At 44.1% G+C, this 21,021-nt stretch overlaps 1 protein-coding gene across 3 annotated transcripts in view; it reads right to left on the bottom strand.

Annotated features, from left to right (window-relative positions):
- Nucleotides 1-1,176: 1,176 nt before the first annotated feature.
- The window catches only part of cblb (Cbl proto-oncogene B, E3 ubiquitin protein ligase), a 79,714-nt gene continuing 59,869 nt past the window's right edge, over nt 1,177-21,021 (bottom strand). For 2 of the 3 annotated variants that reach the window (XM_079508156.1, XM_079508155.1), the window contains exons 11-19: nt 19,273-19,470; nt 18,135-18,524; nt 13,664-13,752; nt 9,884-10,030; nt 9,161-9,225; nt 7,077-7,178; nt 4,582-4,746; nt 3,200-3,331; nt 1,177-2,038 (exon numbers count right to left, since the gene is read on the bottom strand). In XM_079508156.1, coding sequence (XP_079364282.1) covers nt 1,782-2,038; nt 3,200-3,331; nt 4,582-4,746; nt 7,077-7,178; nt 9,161-9,225; nt 9,884-10,030; nt 13,664-13,752; nt 18,135-18,524; nt 19,273-19,470 — 1,545 coding nt within the window. In that variant the 3' untranslated portion in view covers nt 1,177-1,781. The remainder of the gene's footprint in view (nt 2,039-3,199; nt 3,332-4,581; nt 4,747-7,076; nt 7,179-9,160; nt 9,226-9,883; nt 10,031-13,663; nt 13,753-18,134; nt 18,525-19,272; nt 19,471-21,021) is intronic. The other variant, XM_079508157.1, reaches the window with a different exon arrangement.

Genomic DNA, 21,021 nt, shown 5'->3' with positions numbered 1-21,021 from the left:
GTGTTCTCTCTGGGGTGGGCTGGTTCATGGTGTTCACCTGGGCTAGAGGAGAGACCAGTGTTCTCTCTGGGGTGGGCTGGTTCATGGTGTTCACCTGGGCTAGAGGAGAGACCAGCGAGTGGAGTGGACCAGTGTTCTCTCTGGGGTGGGCTGGTTCATGGTGTTCACCTGGGCTAGAGGAGAGACCAGCGAGTGGAGTGGACCAGTGTTCTCTCTGGGGTGGGCTGGTTCATGGTGTTCACCTGGGCTAGAGGAGAGACCAGTGTTCTCTCTGGGGTGGGCTGGTTCATGGTGTTCACCTGGGCTAGAGGAGAGACCAGCGAGTGGAGTGGACCAGTGTTCTCTCTGGGGTGGGCTGGTTCATGGTGTTCACCTGGGCTAGAGGAGAGACCAGTGTTCTCTCTGGGGTGGGCTGGTTCATGGTGTCCAGCTGGGCTAGAGGAGAGACCAGTGTTCTCTCTGGGGTGGGCTGGTTCATGGTGTTCACCTGGGCTAGAGGAGACCAGTGGACCAATAAGGCACCAGTCCAACGACCACCTCTCTGGTACTATCTCTCTGTTCTCAGCTCACCAGCCCAGGGTCCAGTTTGTGAAAAGCAAACTTAATGCTCATGGTCACACGCTATAAAACGATTATAGTTAGAGCTGTTCTGTAGGACAGCTGGTTCTCAACCTTTTCTGACCCGTGACCCCTCAAAATAACCATATTCGCACTGGGGGCCCCCTCACCTTGACAAGCACTTGGGATGTAGGAGTTGAGGCAGTACATTTTGTTTGACAGATTTATATTGTGAACATAGTGAGCTTTATGTGAGCATTGTGAGCTTGTAGATCGGCCATTTTGCCTCTTTCTTTTATTATTTGACAATTTTGGCCAATGTTCAACCACTTTTTATAGTATAGTTTGATTACTTTTGATTTGGTCTTATTTCCTTTCTTTCTTTCTTTCTTTCTTTCTTTCTTTCTTTCTTTCTTTCTTTCAGGTATTAAAAATGTCTTAAAAGTCCAACAATTTTCACTTCACGGTCATCTGGGGACCATCCCAAAATCATGTGGTGACCATCCTGGGGGTCCCGACCCACAGGTTGAGAACCACTGCTGTAGGAGGATGGATGAGAGAAAGCGGACAAATATAACATAGGAAGAGAAAGACAGATGGAGGAAAGATAAAAGGGTGGATGAGTGAAGGAATTTATTTAAACAGATATGGAGGAGTCTGGCTCCCCCCACTGGTAGTAAATAAAAACCACGCCAACTGTACACATTACTGAGCATTGTTATTGAGCGTATTAAGATTTTTCTTTTTTTCTTTTCTTTTTTGTTTGAGTTGCAAATGATGTGGCATATATTGAAAGGCTTTACAAACACATGTCTCTGGTAGGGAGTGAAAGGAAACCGTAGCAGCAGTAGCAGGGATGGGACCTTTTATATAGTTTGGTGGTCCTAGTCCCCATGACATAATTGTTGGCAACAGGAGCATTTTGAAAAGCCAGAGGCCTGCACTGGCACAGCTCACTGTAAACAACAAGCCAAGTCCTTTTTAGTTTCACAGGTTTCAACTTTTTATCATTCACAGACAGTACATTTCGTCCTTGTCTTGTCGCCATTGTCGTGTCTCTCGATTAACGATGGGAGGCAAGGCCCCCATGGCATTTCTTTCCTCATTACTCCACTCAGTCCAAGGCCTAGAAGATAAAAAAAAGCCCTTTTTTTCTTCAAATGATCGAAATCCGTCAGAGAGGCACAGCGTCCTTTGTCGCAGTCTCTTTGCCGTCTCTGGGGCTAAAGGTTGAGTCTGGGAGCCACCAGGGCAAACTCTCGCAGGATGTTGCGGGCCACCTCCACTTTGTTCTGGGCGATCATCAGTGCCCGCTTCACGTCCTCAAAGGAGTAGCCCTCGCCCATCAGCTTAGCAATTTTGGCGTCCACACTCACACTGGCCGACTCCATGCTGTGAGGTTTCCCCGGCCCGACGTCAGGGGGAATCTTCCTTGGCAGTGGCTTGGGCGGCCGGGCGGGCGCCTGCAAACACTCCATGGCTACCAGGGCAACAAACACATCAACACAAGTCATCAACCATCCAGGGAGATTCACACAAAAGATGCATAAGCCAGGGGATTTGTAATTGTAAACAAAAAAAATCACACCCGTGTGAACTGAGTGGTGTAAGGTTTTATATAGCATGATCAGCTGTGGTCTGACGTAATGTCTGACGTAATGAAATCACACCCGGATGTGATTTCACAACTGGCTTTTTTTGTGCAGAAAAAATGAGCATGGTTGCTACGGTCATCCAGTTCACCCGGGTGTGATTTAATTACGTCAGAAATTATTTTGAACATAGCAACCATGCTCATTTTTTTCTGCACACAAAAGCCAGTTGTAGGAGTGGTTTACACCACTCAAAAAAGATCATATTAACTTAAAAGAGAATGATATGCTAAGATAGCAGCCAACTACTTCATCTTTGAGATGTAGCCTAATAATAAGTCACTGCAGCAACATGAATTGCTTGTTGTTTTTACTCTTTTTTTTCTACATGAGCGGGGCCAAGCAGGACTAAAGCATAACTTAATGTGGGGTCCCGGGGGGTCCCAGGGGGTGGGGTGGGGGGTCCCAGGGGGTCCCCAGCTAGATTACTTAACATAGCGTCACAAGCAGTTTCACCACTTTAACTCTATGTGACTCTATGCGTAGCCATATGCCATGCATATTGCCGCCAGGCAGATTAAGTCTGGCCCCTCTCAATTGTGGGAAGACTTCACTGCCGAAATGGTGACGAGCCAACCAGATTCGTCTGGAACCAGGCTATATATAACCAACCAGGACTCAGTATGCAAATATGGGGCAGGACATTGCAGAAAAAATCACACCCGTGTGAACTGAGTGGTGTAAGGTCTTATATAGACTGATGAGCTGTGGTCTGACGTAATGTCTGACGTAATGAAATCACACCCGGATGTGATTTCACAACTGGCTTTTTTTGTGCAGAAAAAATGAGCATGGTTGCTACGGTCATCCAGTTCACCCGGGTGTGATTTAATTACGTCAGAAATTATTTTGAACATAGCAACCATGCAAATTTTTTCTGCACAAAAAAGCCAGTTGTAGGAGTGGTTTACACCACTCAAAAAATCGAACACTGAGAGGGACAAGACTAATATCCACGCAGTGATATATAAAGTGGTGTTCACTGTTACCTTGAGCGGTGGGTAAGTGGTCGACAGACAGGTGTTCCAGACAGGTCCTGGACAGACCTTTGCTGTTTTCCCCCGCCAGTCTTCTGAGTGGCGGCAGGGGGGCGGCGTTGTTGAGCATGTCAAACACAGTGTCTATGGGCAGGACACACAGCATGTTAAACACAGTGTCTATGGGCAGGACACACAGCATGTTAAACACAGTGTCTATGGGCAGGACACACAGCATGTCAAACACAGTGTCTATGGGCAGGACACACAGGGCAGCATGTTAAACACAGTGTCTATGGGCAGGACACACAGGGCAGCATGTCAAACACAGTGTCTATGGGCAGGACACACAGCATGTTAAACACAGTGTCTATGGGCAGGACACACAGCATGTTAAACACAGTGTCTATGGGCAGGACACACATCATGTCAAACACAGTGTCTATGGGCAGGACACACAGCATGTCAAACACAGTGTCTATGGGCAGGACACACAGCATGTCAAACACAGTGTCTATGGGCAGGACACACAGCATGTCAAACACAGTGTCTATGGGCAGGACACACATCATGTCAAACACAGTGTATATGGGCAGGACACACAGCATGTCAAACACAGTGTCTATGGGCAGGACACACAGCATGTCAAACACAGTGTCTATGGGCAGGACACACAGCATGTTAAACACAGTGTCTATGGGCAGGACACACAGCATGTTAAACACAGTGTCTATGGGCAGGACACACAGCATGTTAAACACAGTGTCTATGGGCAGGACACACAGCATGTTAAACACAGTGTCTATGGGCAGGACACACAGCATGTTAAACACAGTGTCTATGGGCAGGACACACAGCATGTTAAACACAGTGTCTATGGGCAGGACACACAGGGCAGCATGTTAAACACAGTGTCTATGGGCAGGACACACAGCATGTTAAACACAGTGTCTATGGGCAGGACACACAGGGCAGCATGTTAAACACAGTGTCTATGGGCAGGACACACAGCATGTCAAACACAGTGTCTATGGGCAGGACACACAGCATGTCAAACACAGTGTCTATGGGCAGGACACACAGCATGTCAAACACAGTGTCTATGGGCAGGACAGTGGTTCCCAAACTTTTCAGGCCAAGACCCAAATGAGAGATTAGATGTTTGCTCAGGACCTAAACTAGTGAAAATAGCAGGTATACAAGCTGCAGGTATACAAGCTGTGAGCTTGTGCTGCTATTTTTGAACATTTTAGAAAAACTACTGATTTAGAAGGCATTTGTAGAATCGGCCTCAGGTCTCAAAGGTTTCATGCGACTTCACCTTCATAATAAACCGTCAATAAAACTAAAAATAAATCGTCTCTCCTGTATAATGCATGGTTTAACAGACTCACCGGGGGCCAACAGCACATGCTCGTGTCCAGAGGAGGGTCTGTGGGGTCGCGGGATGGCAGAGGACGAGTTTGGGGAGGAGGACAGGTCTGTGAAGCTGTGTCGTACAGGCGGAGGCGGAGGTGGAGGCTGGGCCAGGAGCCGACCGTTGAACAGCTCCTCTACGGCTGCAACACATCCAAACACACGCCATAGTGGGTTGTCTATACATTATTCCAGTTGTTCTAAAACTTTTTTTGTCTTAGGTCACCCCTGTAAATAATGTTGTCATCCAAGGTACCACTGAATGACATTACTGTTACTTTATAGCACCTTATGTCATATCACCGGTACGTAAATATGTAAATCCTTTCCCCAAAGATACAGTATGTCACGAGGAAAACTGGAGAGAATATTTCTTTCCAGACAGACTGAAAATAACTTTAACCACTTAAACCCCAGCATTCCTATTCTGAGGGGAACATTCTCACAACGCAGTGGATGAAGTAGGGCATTAGAGTATGAAAATACATGGAAAATTGAAATATGGAGATACAAGGTTTCTGCCCCACAGCAGCGGTATATTCAATGTAATTAATATTTCATGAGGAGGTGACAGGCGCCGTTATATAAATTCTGAATCCCTTAATTGGGGGCACACACATACAATAATGTTATGCTGGGGAAAAAGACAGGGACAGGAGAGGACATTCTCATTAACACTGCGATTTGCAGCTTCAGAGCCTATTTCAAGGTTGCTCCGTGTCATCTTGGAAGTAGCTAGAAGTAGCTAGATGTAGCCAAAACACCCCCGAGGGGATCGACGACAACAACGGGAGGTTTGATTACTTCTAACGTGACAAGCGACAGGACTGCGATGGGCCGTCAAAAACATAATCTTTGGTTAGAAATGGAAGCATTGATTTAGATCAAGAGTTATTAACATTTTAAGATTTTTCATCCCATCCATTAAAATGGAGGGGGACTACTTTGGATGACGTCCCAACCGGGAATGATATCGAATGTTGCCCAATCGACGCTCCCAGCCTGTAGAGGGGTGCCCTCGGTTCTGAAATGATTAATGTTCCGTCTTTTGATTAATCTCCGTTCGGGGTGCTGAGTGTAACTATTTGATCGGACGAAGACCTCCGTTTTGTCCGCTCGGAGTGTTAAGGGATGTGACCGGAGCACAGCTGGGAGAGCGGCTTCGTTGGGTAGAAATTACTGTTGAGTGTTAAGGGATGTGACCGGAGCACAGCTGGGAGAGCGGCTTCGTTGGGTAGAAATTACTGTTGAGTGTTAAGGGATGTGACCGGAGCACAGCTGGGAGAGCGGCTTCGTTGGGTAGAAATGACTGTTGACCAGTCAGTCGAAGTGATTTATTCTGTTAAACACCTGCTTACTTTTATTCTATTCAATTAAGCATTCATGCAGCCATACAAATGCCACACGCACTGCCACGCATGTGCACACACTGCGCTTGTACTACAGTATTTTACTACAATATTTTAGGATATGCATGACACCATTTTTATTAGGGGTGGAAAATAAAATCGATTCATAGATTATTCACGATGCGGACATTATTCACAAATGTCAAAAATATTATTTATTTATCATACACTGACACCACGGCGCGTAAACAGCGCCTCAAACTGTGATTCCGCCCACCACCGGGGGAAGTTGTGATTTGCGCTCGTTCACTGCAATGCAATTTGCGGCATTTTCAAAACAATATTGAGCAGAGTAGCGATTATCAAACGTATTTGAAATGCCATACGTTGAAAGATCTGTTGCCCGTGGACAAGGCACGCTACCTCCGCAAGTTAGATAGCATCGGTATAGATGGTTGTCCGTATGTGATTAAGGATTGGACCAAGTTGCATTGGCAGCCATAGAAAATTCTTACCCCAGGCTAAAACCGGATGTGACGTTTTTGGGCGTTCCTGTCTAGCGTGGTGTCAGTGTATAGATAAATGTATTATTTATCTATGTTGTTTGTAGTGTAATAAAAGATAATGGAAGAAAATTAATGTATTTCCATTATGGATGATGGTCTGTCTGTCTGTGAGTAGCTAATCTCGGGCACCACTGGACCAATCGGCATGAACACGCAGTAGGCCAAGTAAGGAAGGAACCTCTCCCACAAATGTATTTTGCCAATTGGCCTCATTGTGGCACTATAAAAGGCCAACAGGATTGTTTTGCAGTTTGCAGGAGGGGGTGGTGAAGACTGGGTGAAGTTGGTGTGCCATTTGAAAATGCATTTTCTGTTTACAAAAGAGCTGGAGAGACGCGAAGAGCCTTGTTACTGAACAAACACTCTATAGAATGGATCCTCAATAGGCGGCCCGTGGGCCAGTGGGGCTCACTGCACCATACGCCTGTCATAACGTGTTAGTAAATGCACCGGAAATTAATGTTCCTCCAGGGGAGGAAAAGGGGGTGCGAAGAAATACACATGTGCTTGTGGGAGTTATGTGGAGTTGCAATGGAGGGGGGGTGGGGGGGGGTTTACCTTGCGGGGGCAGCAGAATGTCATAGTCGGACGGTGTCCTGTTGGTGTAGAAGGAGGGGCCGGGGGCAGACACTAACGTCCTGACAGGCTCAAAATGGCCACCTGGGGGATAAAGAAGAGGTCAACCTAACGTACTCTTGTAGATTAATGGAGTGTGAGGTTCAGGGTTCAAGGTACTTTACTGTTACATCTTGTGCACAGGTACATAAGAGTAAATCTTATTTCCGTGCGGCTTTCTTCAGAGGAATGATCTAGCAGCAGGGGTAATGATAACAATAATAAGTCAAGCAAAAGAAAGAGAAAGTGCAAAACAAGGGCAAACAAATCACACTCATGTGAAATGAGGGGTGCCTGTTATGTTTGTTTAAAGTGCTGTAAACTTGAACTATATTAAAAGAAAAAATGACAAATACGTTTAGGGATAAGGGGTAAGATAGGGCCCTGACTGCTACTCTATGTTTGTTAAAAGTGCTCTAAACAAACATTAATAGATCAGTGTATATACAATTTACATACAGTATAAGCTTAGCATATTATATACACCATCAGCATTATCAGTAGCTGCCACATTCCTTACTGCAGTGGTTCTCTAGCTTTTTAGCCCGTGACCCAAAAGAGAAATGTGATGTCTCCCCACTCCCAGGACCCAAACTAGTGAAATGTGATGTCTCCCCACTCCCAGGACCCAAACTAGTGATGTCTCCCCACTCCCAGGACCCAAACTAGTGAAATGTGATGTCTCCCCACTCCCAGGACCCAAACTAGTGATGTCTCCCCACTCCCAGGACCCAAACTAGTGAAATGTGATGTCTCCCCACTCCCAGGACCCAAACTAGTGATGTCTCCCCACTCCCAGGACCCAAACTAGTGAAATGTGATGTCTCCCCACTCCCAGGACCCAAACTAGTGATGTCTCCCCACTCCCAGGACCCAAACTAGTGAAATGTGATGTCTCCCCACTCCCAGGACCCAAACTAGTGAAATGTGATGTCTCCCCACTCCCAGGACCCAAACTAGTGAAATGTGATGTCTCCCCACTCCCAGGACCCAAACTAGTGAAATGTGATGTCTCCCCACTCCCAGGACCCAAACTAGTGAAATGTGATGTCTCCCCACTCCCAGGACCCAAACTAGTGAAATGTGATGTCTCCCCACTCCCAGGACCCAAACTAGTGATGTCTCCCCACTCCCAGGACCCAAACTAGTGAAATGTGATGTCTCCCCACTCCCAGGACCCAAACTAGTGAAAATAGTAGATCTACAAGCTCGCAAATATGAGCTTGTAGAACTGCTTATTTTCACGACTTCTTAAACATTTGTTCGTTAATTTATGGAATTAATGAAAAAAATCTTTGAATTTTGTTTTTAATTGAAGAAAATCTTTGCTTTTTTGGGAATGTTTTTTGAAAATGTTTTGAAATAGTAATATGCTAATAAAAAACAAAATGTTTGGGGGGAAAGTAGCTGCTGGGAAAGTAGCTGCCACATACCTTACTGTATATACTGTATAAACAACTTCACAGAACCTTCTATACCTTCTATACCTTACGTACCTAATATAAATTCTGCAATAGTCTACTCAACCTGTGGTCCGGGACCCACTAGTTGGCTGCGAGGGTATTACAAGTGGGCCCTCAAATAATTGATAAAACAAATGACATGGTATTTTCCCTTTAAAACCTCAAAGATAAATAGGAACTTAAAGCATACTGTTAGTTCCATTGATCCAAGCCAGAACACAATCGACTGATTGACCATCAAAATGAACATGCTCTGAAAATGTAATCGACCCACAGCAGGTGATTGCATGGGCCAGCAAAACTCTCAACGTTTTCAAGAGGGCCCCTGATCCAGAGAGGTTTGGGAACCACCGCTCTACTCTTTCAATTAGCAGTTGACACAGAATTTCAGGCCATAAAAACCCTCAAGCTCTCATCTCTCTGCAACTCTCACCATGCATGGATCATCAGATCAGCAGCGTAATGAACTCAGCAGCAGGGGTGTACTTATGCTCTCATCTGATCATTTGCACATTCATCAGTTTGGCTTTGGCTTGTTGCTTCTCTAATGGAGCCGACACTTACCATGCTCGGGAGGCTTGTGGATTCTGTCCTCCACAGGCGGCTCAGGAGAGCCGTTCTCCACATGCCTATGAGGAGAAATGGGCCATCAATTTCTTTGCAAGCCACTGATATACAGTAATAGCTCTTAATACCTATACACAATTCCCTATGTCATGCTAGCGTCATGTCCAGGGGGTGTACAATAACACCCCCTATTAACTTGTACATCATGGCTGGGGGATGTATTTGTACATCAAGCCGCCTCACGCTACAAAAACAGGAGATAGGTCCTTGTCCTATGGGCCACATGGCTCCTCATAGTCTCACATACTACTGGAAATAGTGGTCTACTACGAAATGTTTTTGAAATCTTTAGAGAAATGACACCCATAATGACATGCCCAAAATAGGTACTCCAGGTTGAAAGTGGCTAAAATCCATGTGCGTTTCTTTCATGAATCCATCCATCATGGGGTTAACAGTGACTTGGTACAGGAACTTGACTTGGTATACAATACTATACAATACATGTAGATAGATAGATAGATAGATAGATAGATTTTATTTCGGTCCGTACAGGAAAAAGGATTACATACAGACGTACATACATTAATATCCACTAATAACTAGTGGTACCGAAAAAGTGAAGGCAGAAGCCGAGGCTTATTGCGCCTACCCTTTTTGAACATAACTCAAATTACACTAATCAGAGAATGTTGTCAGACATAGATTTATGTACAGTACCTGTTTGGAAGTGCAACAGAGATGCAGACGGGAGCTTGAGTCAGACACAAGCTGGAGGACGGCACCTGGTACTCATCTTCTGGCCTCTCTGATGACGTTCTCTGCCACTCTGCTGCCCCGGGACTGCTGAAAGGGTTGAGGGAGGATCTATGGGGGGGAATGAATGTATGACTCATGTACCAAATATTGAAGACTAATACTAAGGACTGCTTTCATTTAGTTTTTAGGGGCGACTGTGGCTCAAGAGGTAGAGCAGGTCGTCCAATAATCCATGGGTCGGCGGTTCGAATCCCGGCTCCTCCTGGCTACATGTCGAAGTGTCTTTGGGCAAGACACTGAACCCCAAATTGCTCCCGATGTGCTGGTTGGTACCTTGCATGGCTTCCGCCGCAATCGGTGTATGAATGTGTGTGTGAATGGGTGAATGTACAGTCATGCACAATCTATGTAAAGCGCCTTGGATAAAGGCGCTATATAAATGCACCATTTACCATTTTAGCGACTTTTGAAAATGCACAACACAGTTTTACTTAGTTTATTTTCACAAAGCCTTGTTTTCATTTAATTTCAGTTAACTAAAATGTTATTATTAAAAACAATCTTCCCACTTTTTCCCAGTTTTTGTTATTTTGTTTAGTTTTTGTTAACTACAATAATGTTGGGGGACGTACAGTACAAGAGAAAGAATCTCATTTGTCTCATTTGTCCATCGAGCACAACAGATGCACAAATCATTGACATGTGGGGGCACCTAGTGGTGGATTAACAACTTCAAAATAATAGTGATATCTAGCTTACATTTCTGCTCACCATCAGCAAAACCTACATGGAAGACCGCAGCCACCAGGCCAAACAATTTATTTTTAGATCGGTTGGTTTGTGGTAGTGTTGGGAAGTCATGTGTCAGCTTCTTTCTGCTCAGAATTGACCACACTTTGCTGTCAATAGACTCCAACATGGTAAGAGGTGATAGTTTTGCACCATGAACCCAGACTAGACTGGCTGTGTCTTGTTCTGCACTATTGTCCATCAGGTACATTTGTGAAAACTCCAGTCTAAAGGCTAGTTTATATTATGTCATACAATAGGGACGATATTGACTGGGGGTTTTTTTGCCACTCAGTGATGAAATGATGACTCACAGGAAGAAAAGACTTGCCAGGGAGCAAGTCCTTTCCTCAATAACTCAATAAATCATAATAAAACTGTTTGTGTTGGCTCTGTGTGTCTGTGCACGAGTGCCCGTGCACGGCCGTGCATGCGTGTGTCTCTGTCGGATGCTAACCTTGTATGTCCAAATAAGTGTTTGTTTGCGATCCCACGGATCCAGTGTAGTTTAAGTTATTATTTAGTCACAATATCTATAAAACAGAGACACACTTAACACTTAGACCGCTAGCATTTATTGACAAATTATGATATAATTCACACCAGCAGTTGAGCTCTTAATTTGAAAAGCCACATTTCCAGACTTCCGGTAGTGAACACAAACTAGGAAGTTGAACGGGTCCTGGAAAACTCTTGTTTAACAAATGGATCTATGCCGGTGCACAGGAGGGCAAATAAACCTTGTTTTGACCAAAAATGCCATCTGAGACAATGAATAGGAGAATAGGCGATTGAAAGAAACAGCTGGTATGATATTATGGCGAGGACGATCTAAGATGGGCGACCCAGTGTTATGACAACAACAGCTAGCTACCCGATGCTAACGTAAGTAGCATTATGGCTTGATCGATCGAAAGTGCTATAAAAGCGCAATTGCCATTGATCTACGGCAATAGCACTGAGGGTTTTATAAAATAATTAGCTTTAATTGACGTAGATCTCGGCTAATGGCGGTGAATCTGTTAACCACTTGCACTTTCACTTTCAAAGCCTTTCCTATATAGCAAAATAGCAGCTCTACAAGCGCACAAGCTTCTAGATTGGCTATTTCTGCTATTTTTTGTGGGACACAAACATGTATGGGGAAAAGGAAGGCAATCCGCACACTGTTTTACAGCTCCCAGGACATTTCATTTGTAGGTAGACAACGTTTCGACCCTGAGCGGGTCTTCGTCAGGTATGGGTACAACACAAACATGTATGACAATGAAGTAGGGCCTTCATTTACAAAAAAGTTGAAAAGTTGAAATACCGTCGATATGAGGCGTCTGCCCGACGGCGACGACATGCGTGCATGTGTACACGACATGTAGTATTTGCGCGGTGGGAAAGTGAAACTAAAAACCCACTGCACGGGATGACATAGTTTCCTGTAAAACGGAGCTTCCCCTCAGCTCCAGCTTCATCAGAAGTGACAGCTCTATCCTTGCCCTCCACTTCGGCGCAGCGCAGAGAAATACCTAATTTAATTGTGCTGCAGCTAAAAGGCTATTACATGTTCAGCCATCATTTTTCAAAGCAGTCTCTAACAGTGACTGTATGCCCTATGGCTAATACAACTTACAGTAGATAGAAGGCTTATACGTCTCTGAAAGCAAAGGATGAGTTTTAGCCAAATACACAAAGAAAAGGTGGTATAATTGTGTCTTTGATTGTGGCAAGAAACAGTATTAACAAGAGATTGTGACTAAATGATAACCACACTGGAACACAGTCTCTATTATTTTCTCCTCCAAGGAAGGATCCTTATAGAATAACTAATGTAGCTACAGTATACATTAAGTTGACCGGGAATTGACATAATAAACCTTTATGTGGGCAAACTGTTTGTATGCAACATACTGTAGACTGTAGAGGACTTGGCTCACACAGGGTCCCCATCTGTTGGAATGTTGCTTGTATATTTGTCTGAAGTGTCTGTAGCGTGTCCAAACTGTTTTCAGAGGATTTCCAAGTAAAATGCTTCTTATCTTGCTCGATAAAAAAGCCCACTTTGTGTGTGTGTGTGTGTGTGTGTGTGTGTGTGTGTGTGTGTGTGTGTGTGTGTGTGTGTGTGTGCGTGCGAGCGTGTGTGTGCGTTCGCTCGCACGCGTGTGTACGTTTGCTCGCACGCGTGTGTGTGTGCGTGTAGGGTTGGGATCCTTTAGGATTGTAATGGTTTCCGATGCCATAACAGTTCCCTTTAACCATTCCTATGTATTCCTATATTGTACCTCACTGGTTCTTAAATTGAGGTACAGGGACCCTCTGGGTTAATATATCTAGGGGGTTCCAAATAGACCCTTAAAAAGGTCTATAACTCTGAGAGATGGAAAAAATGGAACCTCAGAGTTATGGCCCTTTATATTAAACCGTCTGAGAAGCCCTGGCATTGTACTGCACAGCAGACGTGAAGTGAAGTCCACATAGCAGCTCTGGCAGTGTGATGAAACCAAACCACTTCTGGTAACAGTTCCAAATGTGATTCCGGTTCCTCCGGTTCTGGTTCCCAACCCTATTGCTACGTTCACACTGGCAGACGCGAAAGATGCAAAGATGCAAAGATACAAAGCTACACAGCGTATTTATTTCTAGCTTTGTATTTTTGTAGCTGAAGTGGAAACCAGCTCAATTTTCTTGCAGCTTTGTAGCTGTTGTAGCTTTTGCAGCAGTTACAAACATCGGATGTATCTTTGTATCTTCATGTCGCTGGCTTCCATTGAAAATGTATGGTATCTTTGCATCTGCCCATGTGAACACATTGTGTGTGTGTGTGTGTGTGTGTGTGTGTGTGTGTGTGTGTGTGTGTGTGTGTGTGTGTGTGTGTGTGTGTGTGTGTGTGTGTGGTGTGTGTGTGTGTGTGTGTGTGTGTGTGTGTGTGTGTGTGTGTGTGTGTGTGTGTGTGCTACTTACTTGTGACTACTGACAGCAGCAGGCTGAGGTAGAGAGTGCCGTGAAGGAAGGATATCGTAATCATCGCTGACCTGACCATTGGAGAAAGGCTACACACGCACAAACACGCACACGCACATGCACACACACGCACACACACATGCACACACACACGCACACGCACACATTTATATTAATGGAAATGTCAGTTCTATATAGAGCTGAATTCTTTTAATAATTTACAGGTATATAAAAAAAGATTTTTGATTAAAATTGGTTCGTTTTTATAATCAATTAAATCGATTAGTTAGATTTGCACCCAACTTCGATAAACTACGTTCACGGTATTTCTATGAGCTGCTGATAATCCCAAGGCTTAGCGCTCTGCAATCTCTGCTAAATTAGCAGCCTTCCACACCGCCATGAACGAGTGCATGTGCCATCCATGTGCACGCTGGAGAGCACTGCTGACAGGGAATTTAATAGAATGCGACAAGCAGACATTTTTCTTTTTTTCATCATGGAGATTAGCATTAATTCTATGCCAAAAAGAATCCCCATTTACAGAGCAGGCGTAGGCAGCATACAGCCACAGCCAGCATCGTCAGGATGTGGCAGACCTTGTTGAGGTCAAATTATCAGTTGGCTCCTGCATGTTGATGTTGCTCTGAACATTCCCTAAAAGGTCTCTGCGCAGAAAAGGAAATCAACATTTTTTTTTTGCTTTGGCATGCAGGAAATCTCAGGTGGGCTGGCTATTGTACAGTACGCGACGCTTTTTACCCCAAATATAGCTGCCGGTATATTTGCTTTATATAAAGTTTATTGGAAACAAATCTTTACTTGCTTTGGTGAACGCATGTAAATCCAGGATTGAATGTTGTAAATCCTTGAGAAAAGGTGTTCCCACATAAGCGTTCGCTTTTGGGGATTATTTTCAGCAGTAACTGCAGCCTGCCTTTGAACAGAATGAAGTGCTTCGGAAGATAACCATGCATATCGTCAGTGAAAACCTCTTTTCACCATATTTTATACTTTATGATTTTTTTCTTCTCCCCATACATTAATGACCTCCTTCGTCGTACTACAGTGTCACCCCAAAGTAGCAAAAATAGTCAAGCTTTATTCATAGTATTTTTGAATTTGAATCCTGAAAGGTAACAGTTTTGGACATACAAGGTTTCTAGCTGACAGCAACCATAAGACTCAGACAATGACAAACAGAGGGTACCAAACCATGTGCATTTTTTTCTTTCTTTTCTGCATTATTCTCTGTGTGCTTTGCATAATATGATTACTCCTACTTACAGTCTCACACATGACAAGAGGGAGATACTTAAAAGGGCTGTCTTACCTAACCTGCTAACTGCAAAAACTATCTATCCATCCCAATCCTTACGGAGCTATGTGTGTGGCTGGCTGGCTGGGTTGGTGGATGGGTGGGTGCCCCCCCCCCCCCCCCACTGCACCACTCACTTCACTTTTTTAATTATATACTCACACCGGTAATAATATATATATTATTAATCCACATCCTGTTTAGCTTTTAAAGACCATATTTGATCTAGGCAGAGTGTGTGTGGGGGCGTTATTATGAGAGGATTCCCTTGTTCTGAGTGTCAGTGCTTCTCCCCGAATCAAAATCAGATAAGTTCAGACAGTTTATGGAAACCTTATGTCGCGTATCACAGTCATAGTCATGTCACCTTCTTATGGTAACAGATGTCTTTGATATTCCAGGAAGCTAGGGTAAGATTTGTAACCTCTCTTTCTCACCAAGTTCCAAGTGTTTCCAAAGTGGTGGTTTTCTCTCCTTTTGCGAGACTTCACATGGTACAACCACGTTTCAGCTCACATATCTGTGGCCAAAATGTTGTACCATGTACCTTAGATCTATAACGTTGTACCATGTACCTTAGATCTATAACGTTGTACCATGTACCTTAGATCTATAACGTTGTACCATGATGTACCTTAGATCTATAACGTTGTACCATGATGTACCTTAGATCTATAACGTTGTACCATGTACCTTAGATCTATAACGTTGTACCATGTAGTACCTTAGATCTATAACGTTGTACCATGTACCTTAGATCTATAACGTTGTACCATGATGTACCTTAGATCTATAACGTTGTACCATGTACCTTAGATCTATAACGTTGTACCATGTACCTTAGATCTATAACGTTGTACCATGATGTACCTTAGATCTATAACGTTGTACCATGATGTACCTTAGATCTATAACGTTGTACCATGTACCTTAGATCTATAACGTTGTACCATGTAGTACCTTAGATCTATAACGTTGTACCATGTAGTACCTTAGATCTATAACGTTGTACCATGTACCTTAGATCTATAACGTTGTACCATGTACCTTAGATCTATAACGTTGTACCATGTACCTTAGATCTATAACGTTGTACCATGTACCTTAGATCTATAACGTTGTACCATGTACCTTAGATCTATAACGTTGTACCATGTACCTTAGATCTATAACGTTGTACCATGTACCTTAGATCTATAACGTTGTACCATGTACCTTAGATCTATAACGTTGTACCATGTACCTTAGATCTATAACGTTGTACCATGTACCTTAGATCTATAACGTTGTACCATGTACCTTAGATCTATAACGTTGTACCATGTACCTTAGATCTATAACTTTGTACCATATACCTTAGATCTATAACGTTGTACCATGTACCTTAGATCTATAACGTTGTACCATGTACCTTAGATCTATAACGTTGTACCATGTACCTTAGATCTATAACGTTGTACCATGTACCTTAGATCTATAACTTTGTACCATGTACCTTAGATCTATAACGTTGTACCATGTACCTTAGATCTATAACTTTGTACCATGTACCTTAGATCTATAACGTTGTACCATGTACCTTAGAATAGATCTATAACTTTGAGAGTGGTTTTAGTTGAGTTTTTAAAATCTCTGTGTTGTTATTCATGTACTCACTGTTCTGCCTGATTTGCTGCCTTTTTTGCCGTTTTTCTTGCTGTTATTTTAATTTTGTTTTTGTTATTTGCTATTATTTTAATGTTATTTTATGTTTTTGCTTTTATTTTGATGCTATGTTATGTTTTTTGCTTTTGTGTTGACCTGGCCCTGCTGCCGTGTGTTTGGTATTGCTTTCTCTATACGTATCTTCTAGAATCTGCACCCAGCTATTGCTGATTAATGCTGAAGATTCCCCCTAGTAGAGCGTGCCTTCTCCTAGCGGTTTTTGATCCGGTGGGGGAGTTGTCCTCATGTTTTTAGCTTTTCTCTCTTTTGTATTGCTCTGTAAAGCACCACAGTCTCACACATGACAAGAGGGAGATACTTAAAAGACACAAATAAAAACTACTTCATTAGGGGGAAAAACACCAAGATGAAGGAATAAAATCAATCAAAACAGTGGAATGAGCTATGTGGGGAGTTTTGGGGAGAAATCAATGCATTCCACAGGGTTGGGGCAGCAATTCCAGAACAGTGGAAAACATGGCCATTAGAAAATATCACTCTGTTGATTTATCAATACCAACAGTTTAGTTAATAGGCCATAACCGTTTTATCTGGTCGAGTGTGGGTTGGACTTGGGTATACTCATTGCTTGAGTCTGACTAACATTGGCCCCATATGAAACCTCACTCCGCTATAATATTGCTGTAGCTCTACATATCGGAGGGAGAGGTTCCATGTGGGATTGGACTTGCGTTGACATCCACGCTTGCTGCTTCAGACTAGTATGTTTTGCATCAGGACAGCTTCGTGTTGTGGTGAAATCACCGCAGCGCATCGTTTGAGCCTCCGGTTGTTGAAGCAGCTAGCATGGAAGCTAACGTTGGTGTAGCCCCATATGGAACCTTTCCCTTCGCTATTGCACACAACCGTGCTGTTATCCACACTTCCATACAAGAGCTTTTAAATCTAAATGCTGGCAAAAGCGATATAAGCGTCTTCTTCATGCATTGATTCCTTTGGGTGAATGGTGTCTTGGCCCAATGCACTGCAGCCTGCAGGCTGTTTGGTGAATGGTGTCTTGGCCCAGTGCACTGCAGCCTGCAGGGTGCAGCCTGCAGGCTGCAGGGTGAATGGTGTCTTGGCCCAATGCACTGCAGCCTGCAGCCTGCAGGGTGAATGGTGTCTTGGCCCAATGCACTGCAGCCTGCAGGCTGTTTGGTGCGCCCTTTATTTCGGTCCGACTGCCTGAAACTCGTCCTGTGAGAAACGCTCCAGAGTACGATTAAATGCGTTTTCTGTAGTTAATTAATCATAATTAACGCGTTAAGGTCCCGGCCCTAATATATATATATATATATATACGGTATATTTATATATAATTTATTTATTCTTTTAAATAAAAAAATATATTATTATTCTTTTTTTTTTTTACATATTATTACTAACTTAGATAGACCATCGTGACCAAAGCCTATACCCACCAAAATGGAAACAATTAAAAAAGCTTACTTTGGAGCCGTCTGTGCCGTCCACCCTAGGCTGGAACCTCCCGGCCGCCCCCGAGGGACAACTGAGGGGTCTGCTGCCGCCGTTGAGGTGACAGGAGGCTGACGACGCCGGCGGTGGAGCCAGCTGGGCGTCGGCCACGGAGGGGCCGTCCTTGGGGCACCCCCACGCGTCGGCCGGCGCCACCTGGGGGGGGTCCGGCGTCACGGCGGCAGCGGACGACACGCAGGAGGAAGAGGAGGAGGAGGAAGAGGAGCTGGGCAGCCAGGAGTGGCGCGTCTCTTGGGGGATGGGAGGGGGTCGCTCTGGGGGAGGCGGGGGCGGCGGGTCCCTCTGGGGAGGCGGAGGCGCGGGGAGGGGCTTGTCCTGCTTCCTGGACATGCCTGGTGACGACTGCGAGAGGAAAGGGGGGTGAGAAATCCAATTAGCGGGAAATATGACGATTTTGAACCAATAACCGACTTAATCTTATATAATTGAGAAGCAAGATTTTTATTTGTATTTTCGAGGTCCTATATGTTCGGCTTTGAGGGTTCGTGTAAACACAAACATTGAAGACAAAGTGAATTCCCAGAGACAGTTTGAGGGTTTGTATAAACACAAACATGTGTAAAACTCTGAAATAACCCTGTGATAGAAGTCAAATATCGGCCAGCGCCAACTCCAATCCTGTTTGATGAGTGGCTGTAATAGGGAAATTCTGAAAAATAAGCAGTTTCATAATGATGACCAGAATCCAAGAGAAACTATATGATTGATGTCACAGCGAAAAGCCGAAAACCTTTTTACGCTCTACCCCAGGATTCGAACCCGGGTCTCCCCGAGCGAGGGGCCACATTTCTACCAGTCTCTACCAAGATGGAATCCCCGCTTGGTCAGGGAGAGACATGGCGCTTGAATCAATACTACTTGTCAACCAGTACTGTAGGTGTCTTACCCAAGAACAGGGTGTACATTTCTAAGTGGCTGCAGATGTGCTAGTCATATTGTATTAACATACTCTAACCCCACAGATTGCTTCTATTCTTTGAAATAAGTTCTAGGGAGGCCGCAGCTTAAAACATATTTGAAAGTACTATCATTCATCATCACATTCTGGCGCCAACGCAGCGGGGCTGATGTGTCGAGGGGGGGCACTGACCTTAGGGGAGGCCGTGGGGCTGGCCGACGGGGAGCGAATCACACCCTTCTGGATGAGGTCAAGGCGCGGGGGCACAGGGGGCAGGCTGAGGTGCTGAATGCAGAGGCCAGGGTCTCCCCCGACGTGGGCTTTCCTCCGTTGAGTCACAGGGGAGGAGCTCGGAGACACGATGGGGGAGTTCAGGCGCTCGGCACATTGCTGGGAGGACAGAGGAAAAACAATAAGGGGATGCATGTCACCACAAGCTCTTTAACACCCCCTAGTGGCAGATAGACGGCGGGGGAAAGAATCAGTTCAACTGAGAGAAGATGGTGTCAAACAGTACTTTGGCATTCATCTCTATACTAGTCTAGCTCACTCTCACTGGGGACCTCGCACTAAAACATTCATCTCTATACTAGTCTAGCTCACTCTCACTGGGGACCTCGCACTAAACCGCTATTTTAGACCCTCTATGATGAAAGCATTCAAATCAGAGTGTGGCTGAATAGATTTCTCATACATTCCAAAAGCTGAGCTGAATTAATGAATTCCAAGTAAAAACACACGTAGGCTTTTCCAGCAAATGCTTCTGAAAACAAAATCATAAAGGCAGTATCTCCCAGTACTTCCGAACCCTATAGGGTTGAGTGGGTGAAAGTGGCACAGTTTAACAACTTGCCAATTTCTCTGGTAAGAATCGCCTCCAAAGAGCTCTCTGAATTTAGTTGGGAAACGTTCCAGTGCTAGCGGCACAAAGTGGGAGCACTCAGAAAGCTCTCCGAAGGTCATACTTTTTTTTACATCACAAGACAATCATGGCAATCATGCAAAGAGCGCTGTTGGAAAAAAATTAAAGGTAAAAAGGACAGAACAATGGACTTTAAGTGGGCGCTTCTTGGCAAAAGGAAAAGCGTGTCAGTGACAACCGTTGTTTTCACATTAAGTCCCATCACTGGAACCGAGGTTTAACATAATCTTACCATGTATTAAATTCACATTATGCACTGTGAAATACAGGGTCCATGCATCCGTGTCATTTTAGATTTGACCTAAAAAGCATTATTTTATATACTTTGGCTATTCAAAAATAGCAGATGTACAAGCTCATAGTGCGTCACTTCGTGCCGCACTATGAGCTTGTAGATCTGCTATTTGTAAGAAATTGTGAAACACTGTACAAATCTTTGAATATATATATATATTTTTAATACTGATATACTGATATAGCAACATACGTTTTTCCAGAAAACTATTATGATTTAGAAGACATTTGTTGAATTGACCGAAATACGGCTGAACACACTAGGGCAGTGGTTCTCAAATGGGGGTACGTGTACCCCTAGGCCTAGGGTTACGCAGACGTACAAATGGGGGTACGTGTACCCCTAGGGTTACGCAGACGTACAAAAGGGGGTACGTGAGAGAAAGTAGAAAATGGTCTAATTTCAAGTCTTTCACTCCTTTTCTTATACTACAATATATTCTACAATATATTCTTTCATTCATATCGTGGGTTTATATTCATTCAACAATAAAGCAGATATACAAGCTCAAAACGCTAAACGATAATGCTAGATATAGATGTCCTTTTCGAAGCACCATGTAGTCGGGTAAAGGGGTACTTTGATCCAGACATCAAGACATTTCTGAGAGCTTTAAACAGAGGCTTGTCTCACTTTTAAGATTTTAAACTGACTTGCACCTCCACCACTGAAACAGTTCATAGATTGAAGGGACAGTGGTGACAGAGCAACAAGGGCAACTACC

This window comes from Electrona antarctica (genome assembly GCF_951216825.1).
Source record: "Electrona antarctica genome assembly, chromosome: 8".
Classification (NCBI taxonomy): Eukaryota; Metazoa; Chordata; class Actinopteri; order Myctophiformes; family Myctophidae; genus Electrona; species Electrona antarctica.
This window is presented reverse-complemented; position numbering and strand designations above follow the sequence as displayed.